The sequence below is a fragment of the Ovis canadensis genome, chromosome 7 (genome assembly GCF_042477335.2).
Source record: "Ovis canadensis isolate MfBH-ARS-UI-01 breed Bighorn chromosome 7, ARS-UI_OviCan_v2, whole genome shotgun sequence".
Classification (NCBI taxonomy): Eukaryota; Metazoa; Chordata; class Mammalia; order Artiodactyla; family Bovidae; genus Ovis; species Ovis canadensis.
In genome coordinates, this window is record NC_091251.1 from 16,742,605 (window position 1) to 16,763,975 (window position 21,371).

The window sequence follows — 21,371 nt, forward strand, 5'->3', positions numbered from 1 at the left end:
AACTCAGCAGTGGCCACAGGACTGGAAAAGGTCAGTTTTCATTCCAATCCTAAAGAAAGGCAATGCCAAAGAATGCTCAAACTACTGCACAATTGCACTCATCTCACATACTAGTGAAGTAATGCTCAAAATTCTCCAAGCCAGGCTTCAGCAATATGTGAACCGTGAACTCCCTGATGTTCAAGCTGGTTTTAGAAAAGGCAGAGGAACCAGAGACCAAATTGGCAACATCTGCTGGATCATCGAAAAAGCAAGAGAGTTCCAGAAAAAATGTCTATTTCTGCTTTATTGACTATGCCAAAGCCTTTGACTGTGTAGATCACAATAAACTGTGGAAAATTCTGAGAGAGATGGGAATACCAGACCACCTGACCTGCCTCTTGAGAAACCTATGCAGGTCAGGAAGCAACAGTTAGAACTGGATTTGGAATAACAGACTGGTTCTAAATAAGAAAAGGAGTACGTAAGGCTGTATATTGTCACCCTGCTTATTTAACTTCTATGCAGAGTATATCATGAGAAACGCTGGACTGGAAGAAACACAAGCTGGAATCAAGACTGCTGGGAGAAATATCAATAACCTCAGATATGCAAATTTCACCATCCTTATGGCAGAAAGTGAAGAGAAACTAAAGAGCCTCTTGATGAAAGTGAAAGAGGAGAGTGAAAAAGTTGGGTTAAAGCTCAACATTCAGAAAACGAAGATCATGGCATCTGGTCCCATCACTTCATGGGAAACAGATGGGGAAACAGTGGAAACAGTGGCAGACTTTATTTTTGGGGGCTCCAAAATCACCGCAGATGGTGACTGCAGCCATGAAATTAAAAGACGCTTACTCCTTGGAAGAAAAGTTATGACCAACCTAGATAGTATATTCAAAAGCAGAGACATTACTCTGCCGACTAAGGTCCATCTAGTCAAGGCTATGGTTTTTCCAGTGGTCATGTATGGATGTGAGAGTTGAACTGTGAAGAAGGCTGAGAGCTGAAGAATTGATGCTTTTGAACTGTGGTGTTGGAGAGGACTCTTGAGAGTCCCTTGGACTGCAAGGACATCCCACCAGTCCATTCTGAGGGAGATAAGCCCTGGGATTTCTTTGGAAGGAATGATGCTATAGCTGAAACTCCAGTACTTTGGCCACCTCATGTGAAGAGTTGACTCATTGGAAAAGACTCTGATGCTGGGAGGGATTGGGGGCAGGAGGAGAAGGAGACGACAGAGGATGAGATGGCTGGATGGCATCACTGACTCGATGGACGTGAGTCTGAGTGAACTCCGGGAGATGGTGATGAACAGGGAGGCCTGGCGTGCTGCAATTCATGGGGTCACAAAGAGTCGGACACAACCGAGCGACTGAGCTGAATTGAATTGAAGGAAAAGAAGAATAAGGGGAAAAAAAGTACCAAGAATTATTTGAAATATATATATATATATATATATATATGAAGTGTGCTTTAAAAATAGGGTCTTTTTTTTGAAAAGCAATAGTAGGTTATAAAAATGAAAATTAAAGGAGTAATAGAGGACTTTAAATTTTAAAAAGTTAAATAAAAGAAGAAAAAAAAAGAATGATCGTTAAAATAGTAAAGATATATCTAGGACTTTCTCTGGTGGTGTTGTGGGCAGTGTGGGGTCAGTTCATTTTCGGATAGTTCCTTGGTCCAGCTTATATGTCTCAAGATCTATAGGCCCCTTCCTATGTACTCGGTACTAACAATAGGGTTTTAATCTATTGCACCTATCACTTCCATGGCGGCTCCCTCTGTTTTAGCTTCTTCTGTTTGCTGCTCTCTTCAGTGTTTGATTTCCGCCCTGACACAAGGAGGGCAGTGGTGGACACTGTTTTTAGGCTCACTCATTCAGTTGCGCTGTGGGGAGGGAGGGAGGCTGCAAATAAATAACACTGGCATGTGCTCGCAGTGTCTCAGCCACACTGGGCCTGCCCTGCCCATGGCACACAGAGCTCACGCTCTAGGTTGCTCCACTGGGAACTGTCTGAGGCCGGCCCTGGGCTGCATGCACCTCCCAGGTCTAAGCCGCTCAGGCTCGGCTCTCAGGTAGTCCTTAGAGGCGCAGACTCGGCTGGGCCTGCATTTTGTGCCCTTCCCAGGTCCGAGTAGCTCAGGTGTTTGGCGACGCGGTCGCTGCGACTTATCGACTCTCCCATCCCTGCTGCTCAGTTTTCTGGGTGTACAACTGGTGCACCTTCTCAGGCGGATGATGACTGTCCAGGACCCCAAGAAGTCTTAGTTAGCAAAGAAGCCTGCTTGCAGTTTGGTAGGTAATGTCTCTCTGGGGCTACGATTGCCCCCTTCCAGCCCTTCCGGCTCTGGCTGCCTGTCACCAGAGGGGGATGGTCTGCAGCTGACTAATTCTGTTCCATCCTTTGTTCTGTGCCCAGTCCTGGTGGTGTCTTATGTTGGAGCTTTTTGTGTGGTAGCTATCCCACAGTCTGGTTTGCTAACCCAAGTTAGTTCGCTCTGGTTACCCTCGGAGCATTCGGGCCCAGTCCTTAGAAAGCAATGCAGCCGGCACCTCCCTGCCCAGCCCCCGCTTGCTAGTGGCAGATGCAGGTGTCTGCGCTGCTTCTCCGCTCAGGGAGTTACTGTTGGGCTCGTAATCTGTGGGTTTAAATTATTTATATATTTTTCCTCCCGATTATGTTGCCCTCTGCGCTTCCAAGGCTCGCCACAGACTCGGCAGTGAGAGTGTTTCCTGGTGTTTGGAAACTTCTATCTTTTTAAGACTCCCTTTCCAGGACAGAGCTCCCTCCCTACCTCTTTTGTCTCTCTCTCTCTCTCTCTCTCTCTCTTTTTTTGTCTTTTATATTTTTTCCTACCTCTTTTCAAAGACAATGAGCTGCTTTTCTGGGTGCCCGATGTCCTCTGCCGGCATTCAGAAGTTGTTTCGTGGAATTTACTCAGCGTTTAAATGTTCTTTTGATGAATTTGTTGGGGAGAAAGTGGTCTCCTCGTCCTATTCCTCTGCCATCTTAGGACAGCCCCCATAGTTTTAATTTTTGCAAACAAAAAATACCCTAAGGATGTCCTACACTGTTAAAATATCTAATTAATAAGAAGTAAAACTTCCATTCAACTCCCACCACAGCTGGGGAGATGGAAGACAGGGAAGGACAGTGTACGTCTAGGCTGAAAACTAGTTAAAAGTATACTGTATGGAAATTTATGGAAATTTCCAGAGAGCAGCATTTTTTTCCTTTTTCTTTTTCTCAGTTTTATTTATATATTTATATCTGGCTGTGCTGGGTCTCCATTGCTTTGCTCAGGCCTTCTCTAATTGCAGGGAGTGTGGGCTGCTCTTCATTGCCACGCACGGGCTTCTCATTGTGATGGCTTCTCTGTTGCAAAGCACAGGCTTTAGGTGCGCAGGTTCAGCAGTTGCAGCATGTAGGTTCAGTAGATGCAACATGCAGGCTTAGCTGCTTGGCAGCATGTGGAATCTTCCCAGACCAGGGATGGATTGAACCTGTGTCCCCTGCACTGACAGGTGGACTCCTATTCACTGCTCTACCAGGGAAATCTGAGATCAGCATTTCTAAGCAGTGCAGAAAAGATGGATCATTCAATATTCAATAGGTCAACAGTGAGAATAAAAAGGAAAATGAATGTCTACTTTACTCTAAAATGATGTCAAATATTGAAGTATTTTAAAAAGAAACCATGAAAACATTAGAAGAGAATATGGAATATTTTAAAATTCAATGTTGGAATAAAGAAGGTCTTTTCACATACAGAAGGCACATGAATAGATACTCAACATCACTAGTTATTAGAGAAAAGCAAATAAAAATTACAATGAGGGACCACCTCACACCACTCAGAGTGGCCATCATCAAAAAATCTACCAATATCACATGCTGAAGAGGGTGTGGAGAAAAAGGAACCCTGCTATGCTTTTGGTGGGAATATAAGCTGGTGCAGTCACTGAGGAAAACGGTATGCAGCTTCCTCAGAAAACCAAAAACAGAATTACCATATGATCCAGCAATCCCACCACTGGGCGTATATCCAGACAAAACTACGATTCACAAAGAAACAAGCATCTCTAGGTTCACGGCAGCACTATTCACAACAGCCAAGACATGGGAACAACCTAAATGTTCATCAACAGTTGAATGGATAAACATGATGTGATATGTGCATACAATGGAACACTGCTCAGTTATAACAAAGAAGTAATACCATTTGCAGCAACGTGGATGCAATTGGGATTATCACTCTAAAAAAGTCAGAAAGAGACAGACAAATACCATATGATATCACTTATAAGTAGAACCTAAAATATAACACAAGTGAACTCATTTATGAAACAGAAATAAATTCACTGACAGAACAGACTGATGGTGGCCAAGGAGGAGGGCCTGGGAGAGAGATGGGGCAGGCGGCTGGGGTTAGAAGATGTAAGCTTTTATACAGAGAGTGGATAAACAACGAGGTCCTACTGTACAGCACAGGGAACGATATTCAACATCCAGTGACAAGCCACAATGGAAAAGAATATCAAAAAGAATGCATATATGGATAACTGCATCACTTAGCTGTACAGCAGTAATTAATATAACACTGTAAATCAAAGATACCTCAATAAAAATATAAATTAGAAAAAGGTCTTTCTAAGGAAGACACAATACCTAGAAACATAAACTACTTATAAATTTGTCTACATAAAAATAAAAAAAAAACTTCCTCGTGGTCAAGGAGATTTCAAAGAAAGACAGACTACAAAGGGTAACTAATATTAACAAAAAGATGACTATAACTCAGTATATAAATAAGCTGACAAATCAAACAGAAATAGCAGTTACCAAAAACCCAATAGAAAAATGGGCAAAGGACATATAAAGAGACTTCACAGAAAAGGCACACACAAAGGAACACACAAATGACTGTCAGACATCCTGAAAAGTTTGTCAACTGTTACCTGCAAGACAAGTGGACATTACAATTAAAACTTATACACCGTGTTTCACTTTCTAGATCAGCAAAGTTCCTAAAAGCTGACACTACACTCTTCTGCAGAAGCTGTGGGCAAACAGGCAGCTTCATGCACTGTTGAGGGTGGAGCTGGGGGTGGGGTGCAAACGGTGTCCTCTCTTGAGAGGCCATTTCAGCAATATGTGATCCAAATATTAAAGGCACAGACCTTTCTACCCGGAAATCTCACTTCTTGGAGTCTAGTCAACAGGCAAGTTCACATGTTCACACGTGTTCAAAGATGCAGATTAAAAGTTTTAACTATAGTATTTTTTTGAAGTAAAAGTCTGGAACCACCTTAAAGACCATTAATAGAATCTTAAAGAAATACTGGAACAACTATATACTGGTCATCTATATATTGGAATATCTATATATTGCAACAGCTCTTAACATTTAGTTGGATATATGCTGATAGGAAACTTTCTGTAAGATTAAAGGAGAAAAAAGCAAGACGGAGAACAGTTTGCATTGACTGTGCCCTTTCCTGTTAAAAAAAGACACTGTGTGTATGTGTGTGGTATGTACATTTTATACCTCTGTATCAGCAAGATGTTGTGGAAAATATACAAGAAAGTATTAATAATCATTATCTCTAGGTATTGGGGTGAGATGCTCTTCTCAATTCTTCAAATAATTAAGAAAAATTTAAGTGTTACTATTCAAGGTTGGTTGGTTAACATTCAAGGTTGGAAGACAGGGAAGCCTGGCATGGTGCAGTCCGTGGGGTCGTGAAGAGTTGGATGTGACTTAGGGGCCGAACATCAACAACAAATTCAAGGCATAAAGATATTCTCAAAGACCTAGTGATTGTATAACATGATCCAGGTATTTAGAGGTCAATCAGACAATGCCTACAAAAATTTTAAATACTTGTCCCCTGTTTCCCAAGAATTCCAAGTTCTTGGAATCCATCCCACAGAAATACTTAAACAAAAGTCACAAAATAATAGGAACCCAGTGATAATATGGGGGCCAATTAAGAAATTAATCACTCTAAGTCATGGAAAGCCCATGATAGAAGGTCCGGTGGTCCATTTAGATGTAGGATTAAAACTAGGCAACTGTGGGAATTATGATACCTAGCATATTGTAAATACTATAAATCTTGATCATGTAAAAATGATGACGTGATAAACACAATCCGGAAGATAGAGGGAAGAGATGTGGGAGAATAATTTAAACTTCCAAGTTTCTCACAGCAAAGCAAATTCACTCAGTCTGTCAAATTGGAAGCATATAGTTAAAAAAATAAATTTGCCCATCTCTTCATGGTTTACATCATCTCTTCCCCTCCTCTGCTTTTCTTTTTCTATAATCAACTTTCCTAACTTTAGAGGGATGATTTAGGAACTAGTATCACTCGGTGTAAAGACATCGCTACACAAACTCACCACTCTTTCAGGGACTTGGGGTCATGGCACATGGCTGAGCACTGCACAGGACTAAGGGGTCCCCTCACAGGGGCTGTAACATGGATGGGCCCTGCAGCTGGGCTGTGCGCACCTGCACGACTGGATCTGGCCACCCAAGCCTCCTACAGTGTTTGTCTACCACTCAAACATAGTTAAGGTTAATACTTTCCCATTAAACACAGTATATTAAAAAGTCAGCATTTTTCTTTCATCTGGTGCTTAGAAGGCAGGTTTGAGAGTCATACTACCTAGGTTTGACCACAGACTAACTTTGTGATTTGGGGCAAACGACTTAGCCTCTCTGTGTCCCAGCTTCTTCATCCATAAAACAGAATAATTAGAGCCCAATTGGCAGTTGTAAAGATTGAATAACCCACATAAATGACCTAATATATGACACTAAGATGATGAGCTGGCAGCTGAACATGTTCAATCTGACTGTAAGGAGAGAAGCAAAACGAAGGACTCTGGTCCTGCTTTGTGATCCCAGAAGGGGTGGCTCACCTGGTTTTAGGTCAGTAGAAAATTCTGCCCACCTCCAGGATTTGCCTTTGTTCCAATGTCGCATAGTTTAGAGTTGCAGTAAGACTATTTGGGTATGAAATTTTAAATGTCCATCAAACATGACCCAATGAATAAATCTTGTGCATGCTCTGCTTTTCTTAAAAAGAAAAAATCTTATGTTTAAAAGACTGTGCACAGAAGCTAATCCAGTGCAGCATTCAGTGTGCTTAATAAGTAAATTCTAATTTTTAACATTTGTGTTAATCCTTTGAAGAGTTTTAGTGCTGGTGGCCCACCGGTCGATCTGCAAACTTGATAACCAAGTTATGTGTTTGGTGAATTGAGATTTCCCCTCTGTGGGCTCTGCTGTAGCTTCTTCACTGTATTAGGCTCATTTGTCACCAAGAAAAAGAGACAAGAATGTAAACAGCAGATTGTAGATACCGCCTTAACCAAAATTGAAAAGCACTTTCTGTGTATATTATTTCCTGTTTACACCAAGGAACACAAATTTATTCTGTTTTGAGGAGACTAGACATTCATTAAGGAAGATACTGTGACAGAGCATCACCAAACCCAGTATCTTCCTGCCTAAAATTCACACGGGCCTCACAAAAATAAACATGTTGCCAGTTTTCAAATCCCTAATTGGTGCTGGACCCTCAAAGAAACCCACACTTGTGCTTAGGTAGAAGGAATAGCTGGCAGCCTCAGATTCACTACAGCACGAAGCTTCCCATGAACATCTTACTTTGGCCTGTCATCCACCTGCCCACCCCCTTCCCAGCTATGGGCCAGAGACCCAGCAGGTACACATTCATAAGAGGTGGACAATATATTTTCAGGAAGCAACAACAATAGCTACCACACCTAATCCTCTAAGGCTGAGTTCCACTTCTTTCTTCTATGATTTCCTACAGATTCACTTTCTCTATCTACACTTGTGTACCATTCTCATCAGTTGGCTCAAGATTCCAGGTGATAGCATCTCAGCCCCCACCTCCTTTTCAAGTACTTAACATTTAAAAATAGATTTTACTTGTTTTTTTTTAAAGCCATAATATTCATAGAATTTAAAATTCAAAAGTTACAAAAGTACAAACTGAAAAATTTCCCTTCTTCCCCCGACTCCCAAGCTGCCTGAATCCCTTCCAAAGAGGAATCCTACGTTATCATTTTCTCGCTCATTCTTCCAGAGCTTCTATATATTTAGTTTCTCCTTTGCTTTTTCAATGGACATAAATACACTGTACACCAAACTCTTACTTCGGGTGCTTGCACTTGACAAGGTGTAGGCACTTTATGAAGCAGTGATCCATCTGGGAACGACGTCTCTCTTCTGACAGCTTCAGGAAATGCTCGTGTGGACTTGGCAGGAAAATGTCTATCTCAACCATGGAGATAAAGTGTAGCCAACTCACCTATGTGTGGGGAGACAGACCTCACAGTCAGTTCACCCTTACATCCACTTCAAGACTCAAGGTAGCATCTGCTGGGCCCCTCCCCCTACCAGTCCCTCCCCCACTTGCATGCTCCACCCCTACCAGCTAGGCCCCTCTCCCTGCCGGCCCCTCCCCTACCTGCTGGGCCTGCTGCAGCAGCTCCATGCGCTCCGGCAGGATCTGACTGTCAAACTCCCGGCTCTGCCGCAGGATCTGCCGGTGCAGCTTCTCCACGGCGGCCTGCAGGTCCTCCCGCTGGCCCTCGCTCAGCGCCTCGCTGGCCCTCCGCCCTGGCTCCTGCTGCAGCGCATCGTACAGTGTGGCCTCCAGCTCCTGGATTTTCTGAGCGACCCACCTGACACAGACAGTGGGAGGTCACAAGTTGCTCCGACCACCATTACAACACTGTATGCCCAGAAATGACAATCTAGAGGAAAACGCCTTGTCTTGATGAGGCTGAAACCTTCCGGACCTTCACCATCTGTGGCTCCCTGCCCTGGGGGTTCGAGCCTCCGGAGCCTGGATGTGAAGGGTCAAGGGTCAAGGGGAGGCAGACCAGCCTTCACATCCAGAATGTCCTGCCTGTGCTAAGCCTAGCCTCCTGCTCTCTGTCTTTATGGAAGTGGGGATTGCAAGTTAATGTTTAGTTATTGATTCTGTCCTGAGGTTAGGTGGAAACCCTCTTTGTCAAAAGATTTAGCTACAAATGATCTAGGCAAAGTCTTGCTCCAGATGTTGCTACTCACTGCTTCTTCCTGAAAAAGCAGCCTTGAGCTCAGAGTTCTCTCTGATGTGGGGAACATCCAGGAAACGCCCCCTCAAAGTCATATGACCTATGAACCTGAACGTGGTCCCTCCTTACACTCATCACCTGGAAGCCCACAACTGGTTCTGTGACCCAGGCTTGATGTTGCACAGAACCTCACGACAAATAATTCTTGCTCTGATGATCACCTGCCCTCCACTCACTGCTTTACCTGTGTTCTTTTTTTAAAAAAATATTTTTGCCATGCCATGCAGCATGTGGGATCTTAGTTCCCCAACCAGGGATTGGAACCCATGCCCCTGCAGTGCAAGCGTGAGTCTTAACTGCTGAACTGCCTGGGAAGTCCCACTTCTGTGTTCCTTTGTGACCGTCTCTTTTTGCTACTTATGGGAAAACTTGCTCTGGGCTTTAAGCATGTAAATAAATATTAATAAAAATATAAATAAGCAGGAAAAAAAAAAGACTGAAGGTAACCAGTAACTTCTGAATGTGAAGCCTAGCACTCCTACTGAGTAGGTCTAAATGATGTCAGTCAATGAATCAATAACCAAAAATGCTGAACTTGTACAATGAAGGACTATTGCAGAACTGGTCAGATCTACTGAAAACCCATTAAAAGGCGTTTGTGGTAAAACAAGTCTGTTAGCACTTTTCTCCGGAGGCAAGTGTACGCCCACATACACACGTGCACTAGCCTTGGGGTGAGAGCGCAGAGTCCAGCAGGATGGGGAGTGTGACCCAGAGTGACCCAAGTGTGAGTGCAAAGCAGAGTGCAGGGGCAGCCACAGCAGCAGCTCACCAGGCACCAGGGCTAATGACGGGTGAGAGGGAGTCCAGAAGCCTCAGGCAACAGCTGAGATGCCCCAGTCAAGAGCTAGAGAGGAGCAACAGGCAGAGTAAGAGAGAAGCTCGGGAGATGGGCTGGAAACTGAAGGAAGGGCCCTGAGGAGTCCATTCCCATGGCTGTGCATCTGGGGAGAGCCTGGCCAGCCCGCCTAAGGGTGATGGGCCAAGCGATCGGCAGCAGAGCCCACGTCCGGGCCGGCCACGAATTTTAACAGAAACAGCTACACACTTGCTGTGCTGTTCACAGCCCTCCCATAATTTCCATTTGAAGTTAATCCATTTAACAGTTATCCAAGAAAACAAGTCTCCTTGTTCCAAACTGTCTATACAATAGATCAAGAATAATGAGAACCTTTGTCTTCTTTTAAAGATGATTAAAACAGCTAGAAAGGGAAACCCTCTTACACTGTTGGTGGGAATGCAAACTAGTACAGCCACTATGGAGAACAGTGTGGAGATTCCTTAAAAAACTGGAAATAGAACTGCCTTATGACACAGCAATCCCACTGCTGGGCATACACACCAAGGAAACCAGAATTGAAAGAGACACATGTACCCCAATGTTCATCACAGCACTGTTTATAATAGCCAGGACATGGAAGCAACCTAGATGTCCATCAGCAGATGAATGGATAAGAAAGCTGTGGTACATATACACAATGGAGTATTTCTCAGCCATTAAGAAGAATACATTTGAATCAGTTCTAATGAGGTGGATGAAACTGGAGCCTATTATACAGAGTGAAGTAAGCCAGAAAGAAAAACACCAACACAGTATACTAACGCATATATATGGAATTTAGAAAGATGGTAACAATAACCCTGTATGCAAGACAGCAGAAGAGACACAGATTTATAGAACAGTCTTTTGGACTCTGTGGGAGAGGGAGAGGGTGAGATGATTTGGGAGAATTGCACTGAAACATGTATAATATCATATAAGAAACAAATCGCCAGTCCAGGTTCAATGCAGGATACAGGATGCTTGGGGCTGGTGCACCGGCATGACCCAGAGGGATGGTATGGGGAGAGAGGTGGGCGGGGGGTTCAGGATGGGGACCAAGTGTACACCCATGGCAGATTCATGTTGATGTATGGCAAAACCAATACAATATTGTAAAGTAATTAGCCTCCAATTAAAATAAATAAATTTATATTTTAAAACAAAACTAGAACAGAAACAACAAAAAGACTTTGATATAAAGCCCTTGGGAGCTTCCCAGGTGGCACTAGTGGTAAAGAACCTGCCTGCCAATACAGGAGACGTGAGAGACACGGGTTCGATCCCTGGGTCAGGAAGATCCTGTGGAGGAGGAAATGGCAAGCCACTCCAATTGTCCTGCCTGGAGAATCCTGTAGACAGAGGAGCCTGGCGGGCTGCAGTCCACAGGCTTATACGGAATCAGACATGACTGATGCAACTTAGCACGTAAGGCCCTTAGAGGTTACAGATCATGGGCAACCGTGGCCAGGAATGAATTACTTGAACAGTGATTTACATTTTCTTTGATGACTTAAGAAGCCCTTCAGGCCACTTTCCTTCCTGGACAACCAGAAGTAGACTGAGACGTCAGCAGCCCACCTTCCAGCCAGTCGCCAGGCCTGGAAAGAGCAGAGGGCCTGGAGCTCCCAGGCAGAGCATCTTCCTTGAATACTTCCCTCCAGAGCATTTCTATCCACGACTCCACTTTAGCGTGGCTCGGGAATGGCAGACATCTGAGGGCTTCTGCAGCAGGACAATCCCATGGACCCAGAACCCAGATCAGAGATCTGGGCTTTGTAGTAGAGCCTGAAGTGAGGCAGGTTGATTCCTCCAGTTCCATTCTTCTTTCTCAAGATTGCTTTGGCTACTCAAGGTTTTTTGTATTTCTACACAAATTGTGAAATTATTTGTTCTAGGTCAGTGAAAAATACCGCTGGTAGCTTGATAGGGATCGCACTGAATCTATAGATTGCTTTGGGTAGTATACTCATTTTCATTATATTGATTCTTCCAATCCATGAACATGGTATATTTCTCCATCTATTAGTGTCCTCTTTGATTTCTTTCACCAGTGTTTTATAGTTTTCTATATATAGGTCTTCGGAGAAGGCAATGGCACCCCACTCCAGTACTCTTGCCTGGAAAATCCCATGGATGGAGGAGCCTGGAAGGCTGCAGTCCATGGGGTCACTGAGGGTCACACACGACTGAGCGACTTCACTTTCACTTTTCACTTTCATTCACTGGAGAAGGAAATGGCAACCCACTCCAGTGTTCTTGTCTGGAGAATCACAGGGACTCGGGAGTCTGATGGGCTGCCATCTATGGGGTCGCACAGAGTTGGACACGACTGAAGTGACTTAGCAGCATATATAGGTCTTAAAATATGCCAGCAAATTTGGAAAACTCAGCAGTGGCCACAGGACTGGAAAAGGTCAGTTTTCATTCCAATCCCAAAGAAAGGCAATGCCAAAGAATGCTCAAACTACCGCACAACTGCACTCATCTCCCATGCTAGTAAAGTAATGCTCAAAATTCTCCAAGCCAGGCTTCAGCAATACGTGAACTGTGAACTTCCTGATGTTCAAGCTGGATTTAGAAAAGGCAGAGGAACCAGAGATCAAATTGCCAGCATCCACTGGATCATGGAAAAAGCAAGAGAGTTCCAGAAAAACATCTATTTCTGCTTTATTGACTATGACAAAGCCTTTGACTGTGTGGATCACAATAAACTGTGGAAAATTCTGAAAGAGATGGGACTACCAGACTACCTGACCTGCCTCTTGAGAAATCTGTATGCGGGTCAGGAAGCAACAGTTAAAACTGGACATGGAACAACAGACTGGTTCCAAATAGGAAAAGGAGTACATCAAGGCTGTATATTGTCACCCTGCTTATTTAACTTATATGCAGAGTACATCATGAGAAACACTGGGCTGGAAGAAGCACAAGCTAGAATCAAGATTGTCAGGAGAAATATCAATAACCTCAGATATGCAGATGACACCATCCTTATGGCAGAAAGTGAAGAGGAGCTAAAAAGCTTCTTGATGAAAGTAAAAGAGGAGAGTGGAAAAGTTGGCTTAAAGCTCAACATTCAGAAAACGAAGATCATGGCATCTGGTCCCATCACTTCATGGGAAATAGATGGGGAAACAGTGGAAACAGTGTCAGACTTTATTTTTGGGGGCTCCAAAATCACTGCAGTTGTTGATTGCAGCCATGAAATTAGAAGACGCTTACTCCTTGGAAGAAAAGTTATGACCAACCTAGATAGTATATTCAAAAGCAGAGACATTTCTTTGCCAACTAAGGTCCATCTAATCAAGGCTATGATTTTTCCTGTGGTCATGTATGGATTTGAGAGTTGGACTGTGAAGAAAGCTGAGTGCTGAAGTATTGATGCTTTTGAACTGTGGTGTTGGAGAAGATTCTTGAGAGTCCCTTGGACTGCAAGGAGATCCAACCAGACCATTCTGAGGGAGATCAGCCTTGGGATTTCTTTGGAAGGAATGATGCTAAAGCTGAAACTCCAGTACTTTGGCCACCTTCTACAAGGAGTTGACTCATTGGAAAAGACTCTGATGCTGGGAGGGATTGGGGGCAGGAGGAGAAGGGGATGACAGAGGATGAGATGGCTGGATGGCATCATGGACTTGATGGATGTGAATCTGAGTGAACTCTGGGAGATGGTGATGGACAGGGAGGCCTGGAGTGCTACAATTCATGGGGTCGCAAAGAGTCGGACACGACTTAGCAATTGAACTGAACTGATATATAGGTCTTTAGTTTCTTTAGGTAATTATATTTCTAAGTATTTTATTCTTTTCATTGCAATGGTGAATGGAATTGTTTCCTTAATTTCTCTATTTTCTCATTATTAGTGTATAAGAGTGCAAGGGATTTCTATGTGTTGATTTTATATCCTGCAACTTTACTATATTCATTGATTAGCTCTAGTAATTTTCTGGTGGAGTCTTTAGGGTTTGCTATGTAGAGGACCATGTCATCTGCAAACAGTGAGAGTTTTACTTTGCAAGTAGTTTCTGAAGCAGTTCCTGAGGCGTGGCCTTTTATTAAAAAAAAGAAAAGCAGCAGTTCAGAATCAGATGCTGAGGACGTGGTTACAAGGGAGCCTTGGGGCTTCTGTTAGGCCCGACAGTTTGTATCTAACCTGTAGGACCGCGTAGTGGTTAACAGCAGCAGTGAGGTCCTCGAAGATCCTAAAGCTCTTCTAAATTGCCTGAGAGAGTAAATTTATTTTACTTGCCTCAGTGTTCATGCATTTCATTTTATTCTAGTTCTCTGAAGGTTGGTAACCTGAGTGTAAGCATGATAAACAGCTCAGCAAGGCACAGGGATTAATCACGACACACCAGAACTCCATCAGGCCGACTAAATAAGAGTTTACCAGATCTAGAAGTACACCAATAAATCACCACTGCCAGAGATAGAGGTCTTCCTTCCCACTGTAGAACATGAAGCTCACAGCTAACCCACACTTATAAAAATAAATATCTCTGTGTTTCTGGTTTGTTAATTCAGCAATGTCCCTCTCTGCAACACACAGTTGTGACTCGAGGCCAAACAAGAATAAACCACCATCTGCTGAAGTCTTGCTCTGGTGGACCAAGGTTAAACCTTATTATAGAACAGCTGAGGTTTCACTGACTACATCAAAAGTCTTTATATTTAGAAACCTTACTCGGTTTGCCTTGGTCCCTGTCCCTCTCAGTCACTGCTGGCTAGACACCGCTGGGTGCAATGGGGAGAGGCCTGCAGCTCTGTGTGCTTCCACGTGGGCACGCAACATGCACTGGGACTCCTCCTGCTGGACCCCTCTCCACACCCCCCACTGCTGAACCCAAGTGATTCACTCCCAGGGACCACGACCCCAGGGACACACACCTCTCTCTACTGCCTCGGGTACCCGCCCTCAGGCATCATTGAAGCGGCCATAGTGATTTATTTTGATGTAATTCTCCTAGATATATTCCATGTGATGTTATTTTGAAATGTGAATCTGTAGTATTTTTCAAACATACATTTCTCTCCTCTTCATTCTTTCACATCTCCCCACAATCTATTGCTTCAAGTCTCCCACAGCAGAAAAATTTAAAAACTGGCAGATTAAGTAGACCACAAAGAGCAGTGAGGGTTTGCAGGAATGTGACAGAGGGCAGATCCCAATTGTCCCAGCACCACCGCCACCATTATCATCACCTTCGTCCTCCTAAAGAGAAGCTAACACTTACGTGCCAGGGTCCATGCCAGTCTCTTCATGGGCAGCACCTTGCAGAATCCTTGTAGTTGTTCCTGGAGGGAACAGCTTTTAAAGTCTCCATCGTATAGATGAGGAAACTGAGGCTTTGAGGGATGCACTCGTTCAAGAACACACATCTAGAAAACGTCAGAGTCGGAAGAGTCAGATTCCAGATCCTGGGTTCTTAACTTCTAGGCAATGCTGCCTCCCAGTGTGGCTGGTCAAACTCTTACAAAGACAATGCTAAGGCCTTTAAAAGGGTGGTCCCATATTCAGATGGGAAGCACTAGGACTTTCCTAATCCAGCTGTAGGGCAGCAGATGACTGAAAGGCCATACACACATCAAATAATTCTATTCTAAAGTCACTAGGGAAGGTAGCTTTATGCCTTCACAAAGAGAATAAAAATGTAACTGTAATACAATTAATTCTATGAGAATTATTTGGTAAGCTTTAATTTTTATGGATATGACTACCTTAGAGATGGATTCAACTGCTGGCCCCTGACCCCCACTTAGTCCCAACTCACTTCCCACTGACAATGTGGGTGACTGAGGGTCCAGACAAAAGAGAGAAAAATCTTCATCACCAAGTGCCAGGAATTGCTGGCCAGAGGGCAGGGTGGCAGGAATCAGTTCTCCTTTGGAGAAGGAGGAGAAGGCAACGTGAAACACACGTGAAAGCAGTTTGCACGATGGCTAATTAATTCCTCAGTTAGCCCACTATTTATTGCTCAGCTCCAGCAGCAACGAATTCAGCAGTGCTGCTAGTCAGACACCCTTCAGGCAGCTATTCGAAATCCTCTGAGGAAATCAGTCCTGAATATTCATTGGAAGGCTGATGCTGAAGCTGAAGCTTCAATACTTTGGCCACCTGATGCAAATAACTGACTCATTGGAAAAGAGCATGCCGCTGGGAAAGACTGAAGGCAGGAGGAGAAGGGGAAGACAGAGGATGAGGTGGTTGGCTGGCATCACCGACTCGATGGACATGAGTTTGAGCAAGCTTTGGGAGTTGGTGATGGACAGGGAAGCCTGGCATGCTGCAGTCCATGGGGTCGCAAAGAGCCGGACACAACTGAGTGAACTGAGGTAAACAAGAGTCAATAAACACCATCATGTTACGTATGCATGCTGCTTCTCCTGTGGGTTAGACCAGTGCTGCGTAGCTTGAGTCTCACCATCATCCCGCCAGCACTGTGTGGCACCTGGAAGGCAGGGCCTTCAGCCCCAGAAAAGATGTCCACAGACACTCCACATCCACGGACACCATCAGATATGCCTCAACTGCAGAAGCCACTTTGCCCGAGGTCAGGCCCTTCCCGGAGGAGGCCTGCATCCTGTCACTGGTGAAGAGACGCTTGTTTCTAAAAGGCCCAGCCTCCCTGGTCCCACTCAGGATGACTCTGATAGCTGTCTCAGACCCATAGCTCTCTGAAGTGCTGACTGAGGTTGTGGACCGCACGGCCACTCAGCGTCTCCCTCTGCTCCACCCTCCTTCCCCCACCAGCATGGATCCCAGTGATGCGATCCAGTAAACATCCTTCAAACTCCACTCCCCCTCAGAGTCTAACCTCCCACAGAACCCAGCATGCAACAACATCTACACAAACTGGCAAAACTAACGCTACGGTATTAAATTTATTTACAGGGCAGCAAGGGAGAAGCAGACACAGAGAACAGACTTATGGACATGGGGAGAGGAGAGGGGAGGAGAGGGTGAGATGTATGGAGAGAGTAACATGGAAACTTACATTACCATATGTGAAACAGCCAACAGGAATTTGTTATATGGCTCAGGAAACTTACGCAGGGGCTCTGTATCAACCTAGAGGGGTGGGCTGGGGAGGGAGATGGGAGGGAGGTTCAAGAGGGAGGGGACATATGTATACCTATGGCTGATTCATGTTGAGGTTCGACAGAAAACAACAAAATTCTGTAAAGCAATTACCCTTCAAAAAGAATTTTTTTTTTTTCAAGAAAAAAGAAAAGAAACAAAGTGAAAAAAAAAAACCTATGGTATTAAATGTAAGAGCCTTAGATTTATGGTGCATGAAAGCTTGGAAGAGAGATGAGAATTAACTGAGAATTTGAGTTTCCTCTTTTGATACTTTCAATATTAGCAAGAATAATTACTATTTCAAGTAAGGTACAAACTCATACAATGTATTTGTCAGCCCATTTTTTGTCTGTGGATAAAATTATTTGGATCTGGGCTTCCCTGGTGGATCAGTGGTAAAGAATACAGCTACTAATGCAGAAGACACAGGTTCAATCCCTGGTCTGGGAAGATTCCCACATGCTGTGGAGCAATTAAGCCCGTGCCCCACAACAATTGAGCCTGTGCTCTAGAGCCCGGGAGCAGCAGCTACTGAAGCCCACACAGCCTTCTCTGCAACAACAGAAGCCACACAGTGAGACGCCTGCACACCACAACTAGCATGTAGCTCCCGCTCACCATAACTAGAGAAAACCCCACACACCAACTAAGACCCAGCAGAGCCAAAAATAAGCAAATAGATAAAATTATTTGAATCTACTTTATTTTTACTTAGTAGGTATAAAAGATTATAAAAATGACTACAATTCTTCCCCTCCCTGTACCTAAGCTGTTAGAATGTGACTACAACCTTCCCCATCAAGAGGCAGGCTAGCCCTTGAATCCTGGGTGTCCTCGTGACTTGCTTTGGCTAATAGAATGTGGTGCAACTGATGTCGTGCAGTTCCAAGGGAGGCTTTGAGGAAGCGTCGAGCACTTCTGCTCTCTCTCAGATCCCTACCCAGATACCATGTGCAAAAGCCTCAGTCAGCCAGCTGGAAAGTAGGAGACAGTATAAAGCAGCAATAAGCCAACCAACCTGGGCCCACCCTGCGGTTGCCAGCCAACCCTGCAGACTCATGACTGAGTCTTCCAAGACCAGAACTGCCCGGCAAAGCTGCCCAAACTGCTAATCCACAAAATTGTTAGCCACACAAGTGGCTATTGTTTTAACCTACAACTTTGGAGGCAGCTTATTATGTGGCAAAAGGTATCTCCAATATTGATTCTGGAAAATGAATTTTTAGCATATGGGTCCATTTCCAAAAAACATGACAATCAGTAACACTGCTTTTCTCTCCCATCTCCCTTTATCCTTCTTCCAAGGTAGGGATCTGAGTCAATGCTATTGAGTAGATAGGAGGAAAAGCGGAAGAAATGCTGTATGCTGCTGCTGCTGCTAAGTCAATTCAGTCATGTCCGACTCTGTACAACCTCATAGACGGCAGCCCACCAGGCTCCACCATCCCTGGGATTCTCCAGGCAAGAACACTGGAGTGGGTTGCCATTTCCTTCTCCGATGCATGAAAGTGAAAAATGAAAGTGAAGTCGCTCAGTCGTGTCTGACTCTTCGCGACCCCATAGACTGCAGCCTACCAGGCTCCTCCGTCCGTGGAAGTTTCCAGGCAAGATTACTGGAGTGGGGTGCCATTGCCTTCTCCAAAGTTCTATATAGGTGCAGCTAAAATTTCACTTTACAAATCGCTCAAGAAAAAAACACAGAACTTCCCTGGTGGTCCAGTGGTTAAGAATCCACCTGCCAATGCAGGGGACGTGGGATTGATCCCTGGTCTGGGAAGATTCCACCTGCCTTGGGACAACTGAGCATGTGCGCCGCTACTCCTGAGCCTGCTTGCTGTGAGCCCATGTGCTCTGCAATGAGAAGACACCGCAATGAGAAGCTGGAGTGCCACAACTCCAGAAACCAAAGCAACGAAGGCCCAGAGTAACCAACAATAAATAAATAAAATTAAAAAAAAAAAAGACTGCACAGCTAAGAAATGAACTTTCAACCAATTATATAGGAAGAGATTTTTGGTCAGGTTGGACATTTTAGAACCAAGATTATGAAAGTCTCTATGCAGTCTATTGTCTTGATGTTTCTCCTATGAACACAAAAGTGGGGACTGTAACACTCCCTTAGAAAACTTTTAGGAGGCCAGCAGCCTCCCTTGCCTGCTAGGGATTACAGCAAGTATAGGAAGAAAGAATATCTCTGTTTTTCCAATAACAGAATAAACCGTGTTTTAAAATAATTATTTCAGAGCTTGACATTGTGTCCATTATTTCTCCATCTAGTACAAAAAGTTCGCTGGCACTGCAGCCATTTCCTAGAAAAACGTCTGGCTGGTCTCTGGCCCAGGTCCTCACACAAACCTGGTTCTTTCTGCTGCTGTGATCATCCAGATAAATTCGCCGTCCAACCACAGCTTTGACGCGGAGCGAGGGGTTCATCCCTCTGGGATCTAGTGCCCCTGGTGGTTTGCTAAGTCATAATTAGACTTCAGAAACCTCTTTTTACCTCAATCTCTGCAAAGTTTCCTACAAATTTAACCTCAGGTCATATCATCAGGAACTTTAAATGTCTGAAAAACCTTTCACTTCCTGCTGCTTTTTATTTCTCCAACCTGGACACTTAGGACGCACCTCCATTCATGAGGCTACTTCCTGCTCCCACCAGCCGGAAGAAGCTGAAACAGGTGGAGGGCTTACACCCCTGGGAGGTGGAGCCACCCGTTGACTCACTGCGTAGATACTTGGAACTTTCAACATGGGCAGCAGGCCCTGAAGAGATGTACATAATTAGTGTGTACTTGCTAGCAAAGTAACCAGAAGGTCCTGTGAGCAGGTCCCATTAAATCTTCCTAAATTAGGGCCCTGACCTCTCAATAACCTTCTTATATTTGCATGAGTTCATCTGCACGGTCACGATGCCATTTTTATGACAGGGTTTGGCTTAAGAGAAAGAAAAAGACGTGAATGACAGAGGCCTCATGTGTATCAGTGTCTAGAATACAAGGAAGGATGGAAACATGTTGTTTTTCTTCCTAACAAACTTCCTTAGGTATTTTCTACCCTAGTTGGTTGGTGTAAAGCACACTGACTCACAAATGCAGGGCAGTTGGGGTTGGGTTGGGGGTGGCTGGGAATATACAACTGGGTACATTTGTGTATTCCTGAGACACACCTCCTGTGTGGGGGAGATAAAGGCTGATTAAGGTGAATATCTTCATCTATAGTCTTCAAGGAGGAAGTTTTGGGACAGTCCAGGCAAATGGGCTTGCATCTGTGGGCAAGGCAGAAGGGAAACCCAATCAGCTTTACCTGTGGGCTGGGGTGACATGCCTCCTCCTCACTCATCTGAAACAGCCCTTCATATGGGACTGCTACAGCTAATGAGTGTGCCAGCATATAGGGAGCTCGAGAAGACCATGCCTGTTAATTAAAGAACCGCTCACGATGTCAGGGGACACTTCATAATAATGTCATGCATTGCCGAGTTTTGCTTGTTACATGTTTCCACATAAAACAAAGAGTTTCTACAATTATAACTTTTAAACAGATGTTCAGTATTTTGAGGCTAATAAAGTATAGCTGCTGCTGTGCTGTGCTCAGTCATGTCTCTTCACATGGACTGTATGGACTGAAGGCTGCCAGGCTCCTCTGTCCATGGGATTTTCCAGGCAGGAATACTGGAGTGGGTTACCATTTCCTACTCTGGGGATCTTCCTGACCCAGAGATCGAACTCAAGTCTCTGTGTCTCCTGCATTGGTAGGTGGATTCTTTACACTGTGCCACCTGGAAGCCCATAAAGTATGGACAAATGATTATAAAAAGTCTAAGCATGTCTGAATGTTTTATAGCATGAAAATAATTCAGTGCACTTTGAACATTTAGCAAAGGTTTTAAGTTTTAAGAAGTAGAAAAAAAAAGAAAAATAAATATTACATAACATCACTTACATGTGGAATCTAGAAAAACAGTACAGATGAACTTATCTGCAAAGCAGAAATTGAGACACGGATGTAGAGAACAAACTTACGGATGCCAAGTGGGTAAGCGGGGCAGGGGGACAGGAATGAATTCGGAGATTGGGACTGACATATAAAGTGTGGAAAATTCTGAAAGAGATGGGAATACCAGACCACCTGACCTGCCTCTTGAGAAACCAATATGCAGGTCAGGAAGCAACAGTTAGAACTGGACATGGAACAACAGACTGGTTCCAAATAGGACAAGAAGTTCGTCAAGGCTATATATTGTCACCCTGCTTATTTAACTTCTATGCAGAGTACATCATGAGAAACACTGGGCTGGAAGAAGCACAAGCTGGAATCA

At 44.2% G+C, this 21,371-nt stretch overlaps 1 protein-coding gene across 6 annotated transcripts in view; it reads right to left on the minus strand.

The window, feature by feature from the left end:
* Positions 1–21,371, minus strand: part of LOC138443263 (janus kinase and microtubule-interacting protein 2-like) — a 161,557-nt gene that overhangs the window by 44,001 nt on the left and 96,185 nt on the right. For 4 of the 6 annotated variants that reach the window (XM_070292459.1, XM_070292461.1, XM_070292460.1 and 1 more), the window contains 3 exons: positions 15,207–15,351; positions 8,495–8,711; positions 7,392–8,335 (listed from right to left, as the gene is read on the minus strand). In XM_070292459.1, the coding sequence (XP_070148560.1) occupies positions 8,177–8,335; positions 8,495–8,711; positions 15,207–15,220 (390 nt within the window). In that variant the 5' untranslated portion in view covers positions 15,221–15,351 and the 3' untranslated portion in view covers positions 7,392–8,176. Of the gene's footprint in view, positions 1–7,391; positions 8,336–8,494; positions 8,712–15,206; positions 15,352–21,371 lie in introns of those variants that run through there. The other 2 variants (XM_069595318.1, XM_070292458.1) reach the window with 2 other exon arrangements.